The sequence below is a fragment of the Desmodus rotundus genome, chromosome 12, assembly GCF_022682495.2.
Source record: "Desmodus rotundus isolate HL8 chromosome 12, HLdesRot8A.1, whole genome shotgun sequence".
NCBI lineage: Eukaryota > Metazoa > Chordata > Mammalia > Chiroptera > Phyllostomidae > Desmodus > Desmodus rotundus.
In genome coordinates, this window is record NC_071398.1 from 39,910,616 (window position 1) to 39,917,807 (window position 7,192).

Consider the following 7,192-nt stretch of genomic DNA (forward strand, 5'->3'; position numbering starts at 1 on the left):
GGCCTTTTTTCTCTGCTGAAAGCATCTTAGGGTCAACCAGCACCTGAGATTTTGTTCTACATTCCTGTCCCTTTTCTTGATTCAGCCTGGTTTTTGCCTGGTTTTGCAAGCATAAATCCTCCAACCGTCCTAAGTACTGATTTGAAACAGCTGTCAGAATGTTACAGGTCTTCGTTGAGAGGAGGCAGTTTGAGGAGAAAACTTTACCTGGAGACTGAGGGGGAGTGGTCTAGCATGCTGGGCTAATTTGGCTCAAGTCCTTTCTGCAGGGTGTGAGATTACTGAAAGATGGCGCCTAGGATCAACACACCTTGGTTGTAAACTGCTTAACAGGTAACTGCTCTTCATTAGGAGTCGTCAAGATGCCAAATGAGTGAGTGCTTTTTAAAAAAATTAAAATAAGCATAATGTAGCAAAATCTCTATTGGTAGTTTTAGGAGACCTGGTTTCTAGCCTGGTCCCATTACTTATGTGTCTGTGGTAAATCTCTTCACTCTCACCCAGGCCACAAGATAACCCCGTTTATCTTAGAGCCCTGGTGCCCAGGATTGCTGAAGGGCCTCTAGAGGAACTCGTAGGCCCAATGGGCAGCAGAGGCTGAGTGGAGAGGCTTGAGCCTCCCTTTCCCCTGGTTTCAATACAGCTTCCCTTCTACCTCTCACTTACTAGTGTTCCAAATAAGAAATCTAACAAAAAGACTGGAATAATTGTGGGGAGAGCTTGTTTTCCTTGGGGTGTGCCTCTCACAAACAAGACTAACAGCAACTAAGCATTCCTGCCAGTCACACACACCATCTCCTTTCCCCACCATCTTCTAAGTATGTAGGAGGCAGCAGAGTGTAGAGGAAAGCACATGGGCAATTAAACCAAATGAAATTAGGTTTAAATTCAAGCTCTGTCCTCTCTGAGTTACATGATCTTGAGCGAGTCATCCTGGTTTTTGACTTCAAAGTTTTTCCCTGCAAAATGTTTTCCTCACAGGATCAGTCTGAAAATTTTCCCCCCAAAATGCAGGAAAGTACTTGAGACAAAGCAGACATTCAAATGTCAGTCAGCCACACCAACCACCCCTCTCCCAACAAACATCTGTTAGCTGAGCCAGAGACCAACTCCAGGTTGGTTTCAAGGCATCTGCCCTGCCCCCCGGCCCTGCCCAGCTAACCCTTAGAATCTTCAACTCCACAGCTGGGTCTGATCCCAAGAGCCACCCTCCTATTGCTGTGCATTTATGCCTCTTCCAAACCTGCAATGTGCCCTGAGGGATCCATAGTGAGAAAAGCAGATGGCCCTGGGGGAAAAGACTTTTATCACACCAGGAAGTGGAGGAAAGCAGTGGAGAACCTGATATGCCCAAATGTTTCCACTAGAAATAGCTCCAGACTTTTCTACAAAACTGTGGGGACCTCTACTGGCAAGAGAGCCATGCTGCCTCCATGTAGAACCAGAATGAAGTCCCTGGCTCCCCAGGAGTTTTAACCTTGAATTCAGGTCCTCTTCAACTCAGCAAATATTTACTGAGCTCCTACTACTTGCCAGGCCCTGTTCTAGACACTCAGGACGCAGACATGAAAAGTCCCTGGGCTCCCAAATTCCACCCCACACAGCCGGGCTCGCCAAAAGCACATTAATGTCCAAATCAGTCTTTATTGACTATTTCACCTTGGGGCCACCAGTGGTAACACGTGGAAGGGAGAGGGGCACCTTTATGCATATCAAGGACCCCAGAACACCCCTCAGAAGAGAATAAATCCAGTTATAGAACTTATACAGTGGCTGGAAGGAGTGGAGAAAGAAGCACTATATGTACAGGAATTTAAGGGGATGTTGGAGGAGGTTCTTCAGCAACATGTCATGGTGCTGCTGAACAGGGGAATGGGCAGGGTCAGCCACTGATCTGGACCCCCTCCGCTTCAGCCAGAGGGTAGATCTCAATGGCTTCCACCAGGGGCAGCGCTTCCACTGCAGTCTCCATCACCGCCAGGCCAACAGCAGCCTCTGCCTCTGCCAACTGCTGTCGCACAGCTGCCTGATGCTGCTGCTGGTGGGTCTTGCGGTGTTTCCAGAGATTGGAGAAGGAGCGATAGCTCTTGCCACAGTCGGGGCAGGAGTAGGGTCGTTCGCCTGTGTGAATGCGGCGATGTTCTGCCAGGCGCATGGAGATGGCGAAGGCCTTGCCACACACTTCACAGGCAAAAGGCCGCTCACCTGTGTGCAGGCGCCGGTGGTCTTTCAGGTGGGTACTCTGACGGAAGGCCTTGCCACAGTCTGGACAGGGGTATGGCCGCTCACCTGTGTGGATGCGTCGGTGCACCTGCAGCGATGTCTCTGTGCTAAACAACTTCTTGCACTCGCTGCACTCCAGGCCCCGGCGTCGGGCAGGCGCTGCAGGGGTTGCAGCAGCAGAGCCTGCAAGGGCTGTCGCGGGGGCAACTGGAGTGCGAGTGGCCCGCGGGGCCCGGGGGGCTGGGGGCTCCTTTGCCAGGACCTCTCCAGGCCCAGCAGCTGCATGGGCTGCCTCATGCGCCTGCAGCCGAGCAGCTGAACCTACTTTTTTGCCACAGGTGCCACACTCAAAGCGCCGTGGGCCCTGGGCAGCAGCAGCTGCACAGCGGTGCTCGCGGAGCCGAAGCGAGGAAGGGAAGGCAGCCCCACAGGATGTGCAGCGGTGGGGCTGGCGCCCAGCATGGGCCACTAGCTGGTGTACCTCCAGAAGCCGGCGCAGCAAGAAGGAGCGGGGGCACTCACGACACTTGTAGGGGTACTCGCCAGTGTGGTGGTAGCGGTGCATGAGCAGGCGGTAGGGGCGATGAAAACGCACTCCACACTCCTGGCAGCGGTAGGGAAAGTGCTGGGCATGCACCAGGCGGTGCTGCCTCAGTGTGGAGCTTTGGGTGAAAGCCTTCCCACAGTCCCCACACCGGTAGGGCCGCTCTCCTGTGTGTGTCAGCCGGTGGCGGGCCAGGTTGGCAGGTGAGTTGAAGGGCTTGGAGCAGTCTGGGCAGGGGAAAGGCCGTTCGCCCGTGTGTGTGCGCAGATGGTTTCGCACATGAGACTTCTTTTTAAACATCTTGCCACAAATGCCACACTTATGGCGCCGTTCTAGACGGTGCACAAAACGCTGGTGCCGGGTAAGCTGTAATGCCTTGCCAAATTCACGGCTGCATAGGAGGCAGCGGTAGGTGCCTGGGGCAGCAGGCTCTGCTGGGCTCTCTTCAGACACAGGAGGCTCCGGGGCCTCTGTCTCTCCAGTCTCAGCTGGAGCTGGCTCAGCAACACCAATGACAGGCTCCTCAGGTGGGACTGGGGTTGTGGGTAGAGGGACTCCTCCCACCCCATGGGTACGCCGGTGATAAAGGAACTTGGTGAGGTTGACAAAGTTCTTTCCACATGGACATGAATGCAGAGGATTTGGGGTGTGGGCTCGCCGGTGGGCCAGGAGGAGGGCCTCTGTGCCAAAGGCTAGGCCACAGTCCACACACAGGAAGTGAGACTCGCTGCTGTGGTCTCCAAGGTGCTGGTCCAGACTGGAAGGGCTGGGAAAGACTCGGCTGCAGAGAGGGCACTTAAAGACACCCTCCCGGTGACTCCGCAGGTGCTGCTGTAGCTGATGAGGTGAGAGAAAGAGCTGATCACAGGCTGAGCAAAAGAGCTCCTGGGTGGCTGACCCACCTGGCTCTCCACTGTTGTTTCTCCGGGCCTTGCGCCCCCGGCGATCACGCCCAATGGTTTCACCATTACGCAGCTCATAACTGTGGTCAGATGGGAGAGGATCAGGCTGAGTCACAGGCACCTCTGTTGGTGATGGGGTCAGGGTCTCTTGCTGCAAGGCAGGCTCCTCAGACTCTGGGGCAGGAGCAGGGAAGTGGGTGGCCTGGTGCTCCAGAAAATCAGCTGGCAGCTGGAAGAGCTGGGAGCACTCGGAGCACTTGTAGAGGAGCAGCTCCACCTCAGTCACCACCTCAGTGGTGGTGGCAGCAGCAGAGGGGACAGCTGCTCCTTCTCCACCCTCTTCTGCTTTGCGGTATGAGTGCTCCACGGCCACACGGGCCTGACCCATGGGGGACCCTAGGACAACTGGGGACCCCAGGACAACTGGGGCCAGAGACTTGGTAGGAGTGGCCCGGAGGTGCGTCTGCCGATGGCTCAGCCAGAGCTCCTGGCTGGAGAAGAGAGCCTTGCAATCAACACACTCGTAGTGGATGGTACTGGAGCTCAGGGGGGGCACCTTGGGTGGTGGCTCAGCTGGCACTGCCTCCTGGGGTGCCATCATTTTCAGATGTAGTTCCTGGTGCTCCAGGAGCTGGCTGGGTGACATCAGCAGCTGCCCACACTCCAGGCACTGGTACTGGCTCTCCTGCACTACGGTCTGATAGAGGCCTGTGCCAGAAGCTGCCTCTGTGGCCACTGTGACTCCAGGGTCAGCCACACCCACCAGCTCAAAGTGCTGCTGGGGCACGTGGGAGTTCTGGTGCAAGAGCACCTCCTCCAGGGATCCATAGAGCTGGTTGCACTCTGAGCAGACAAAGCGATGCTCAATGTACAGGACCGTCTCCTCTGACTCCTCAGTCATGGTGGCAGCAAGGTCCTGGGCTGGGAAAGAGGAGATGTGGGGACAAGTCACAACTAAGCCACTGCTTCCTCAGTCCTTCCCAGGATTCTTTCCCTTTATCATCCTCCAACCTAAATCTATATCCACCTCTTACTTTTCGCCTCCATTTTACCACTCCTACCCGCCTCCCTAACAATGTTTCCTCTCCCAAACACACAAGCGCACCAAGCACAAAATCTTCCCAGCAGTCCCATTCTGGTGATTCTACCCAAATCTCACCTCAGAATCAAATGGAATCAAACTCCACCCACCAGATCCTTGTAACCTATCCAATCCCTCACTCTCCCCTGCCTCAATGCTAACCCAAGGCCCCGCTTATCACACAGGAACCTGTGTCCTCTCTACTCAGACCTCCTTCCACTGACTCCTCTCCCTACCAACTCACTATCCCATTCCCACTCCTAGGGGAGTCCACAAAGGCTCTAATCACCTGCTTCTTCCAACCTTGCTCTTCCTCTACCCCCTCAACCCAGGCTTCAACCTCTTTTTACACCCAGACCACTCAAACTGCCCAATGCCCACCCCCTTCAGCACCCTCACATTGTGCAACAACTCGCCTTTAGACACAACCCCTGCTACCCACACTCTCTGGCGCCCAGGATCTTTACATCAAACTACCCCTTCCTCTAATCCATGTTTCTCACATTGGCCTAACCAATATCTATTCCCAGACTTTCCCACTTAACCACTTCTCTATGACACCCCAATGCTCCTCTTCAAATAAAGGCTCTCTCCCACAACCCTAACCCCCCCATCCAGAATACCTAGACCCATCTTCATAAAACCTAACCTTAACCCGATACCTAGACCCTTCCCCATCACCTAAGAGTACCCAGACACCTGTCACATCAATCACCTTTTCTTTGCACTGAGGCCTCATCTACAATTCTAATCCCCCTCTGGGATACCCAGATCCCCTCTTCATGTTGATTTAAACCCCTTGTCTTCATTTACAACCACCCTAACCCATTTCTGAGATACTTCCACCCTCTTCCTATCAACCGAAGCCCCTCTTCTTTACAAAAAGACCTACCCTAACCCATTCTGGGACACCCAGACCACGTTCCCATTATTAACCTCACCTTTTCTTCTTTGCAAAAGAACCCCCCCCCCCGCCCTAACCCATTCCAGGGATGTTCAGACCCCCTCTTTGTATCATCTTAACTCCCCTTCTTTGCAAAAAGATCCTAAACACACACTAACCTAATTCGGGGATATCCAGACTACCCTTTGCAATTGTTAGAACCCCTTTCACACACAGACCCCCCACCCCCACTACCCAAGTTCTCTTTAGGGTTATCCAGACCCTTTGTTCTTATGTAGACTCTCCCCACCCTCGCCCTAACCCAGATAGAGCACAGCCAGTCCCCTCTTCCTCACATCTGGACCCTCTCACCAACCAATCTATTATATACTCTGGGAATACCCAGATCCCCAACTTGTTATTAATCTGACAGGTCATTCTCATTCCAGTGATACCCAGACACCCTCCACTGCCCCTGCACACATGTTTTTCACCACCCCAACTCCCCTCCAAGAAGACCCAATTCCTTCTCTTCACCTTGACCTAATTCGCTGTACTTTTCAAAAGGACTACCTCCAACCAACCTATTCTAGGGACACCTAGACACCCTTTTCACATTACCCTTCTTTGCACCGGGACCCCTCTGAACCCATTCCAGGGGTACCCAACCCCCCTTCACTTTGGTTTAACCCCTCTTCACATTTATGTAACCCCATTCTTCACACCTAGACCTCTCCCTCAGCTCTAAATCTACTCTTTCGGGACGTCCATTCCCTGTTATCTTTCACATCAAGATCCTTCTCACTGGTTTAACTCTCTCCAGGTATAACACGATCTTCTCTTTACATTAACTTGATTACCTCTTTCCTCACGCCCTAAACCTCCCCGGGCACCCAAGTGACCGCCAACTGTTCACCCCCTTTTGGTCCTGGACTGTCCCACGGCCAAACCCTGCGCTCCGAATACCCCTGGAGCCCCTCCAGGGGACTGCTCTAACGCCTCCCTTCCCACCCAGGCCTCAGCCCCATTACTCGATTATAGACCCCTTCCCCATCCACCGCCCCGGCCCGGCCCCCACCCCGCTGCCCGCGCGCCCCGCCGGCGGTTGGTGCGGCTCCGCACTCACCGCCAGCGCGCGCCCCGCTCCGGCCCTCAGTGCGCAGGCGGGGTGGCGAAAGCAGGCCGCAGGGGAGGGTGAGCGGCCTTCCGTGCGCGCGCCCGCCAGCGCTCACCCACCTCCGCTGTCTCGCACGCCCCGGGCCCCGGCCCGGGGAGCCGCTCCCCTCCCGCGGCCACCCTAGCGCTGCACCCTCTCTAGCTCCCGCCGCCGCCTCTCGCCTGCTCCGCAGCCTCGCTTTCGCCCCCAATCGCCCTCAGTAACGCCCCTCCCACCATCCTCCCCCGCCGCCGCGCAGACGTCCGAACGCGCCCAATCATCGCTTGCCTGACGCCTGCCATTGGGCTAGTCGGCGCTTACGTCTCCGAGCCTTGGGCCAATAGTATGGTGCGTCTGGATCCCTTTCAGCGCCCAACCAATCTACTAGCGACGTTTTCTCTTC

The 7,192-nt window shown here is 55.0% G+C and overlaps 1 protein-coding gene across 2 annotated transcripts; it reads right to left on the reverse strand.

The window, feature by feature from the left end:
• Positions 1–1,624: 1,624 nt before the first annotated feature.
• ZNF574 (zinc finger protein 574) lies at positions 1,625–7,017 on the reverse strand. Of its 2 annotated transcripts, none has more exons than XM_053915197.1 (2): positions 6,870–7,017; positions 1,625–4,590 (listed from the first exon to the last, which is right to left on the reverse strand). In XM_053915197.1, exon 2 carries the CDS (start codon positions 4,568–4,570, stop codon positions 1,883–1,885), a length of 2,688 nt encoding a protein of 895 aa, XP_053771172.1. In that variant the 5' UTR covers positions 4,571–4,590; positions 6,870–7,017; the 3' UTR covers positions 1,625–1,882. The 2 variants fall into 2 exon arrangements, with proteins under 2 accessions (XP_053771172.1, XP_053771173.1); XM_053915198.1 differs by having other exon boundaries at positions 6,760–7,017.
• Between the last annotated feature and the right edge of the window lie 175 nt (positions 7,018–7,192).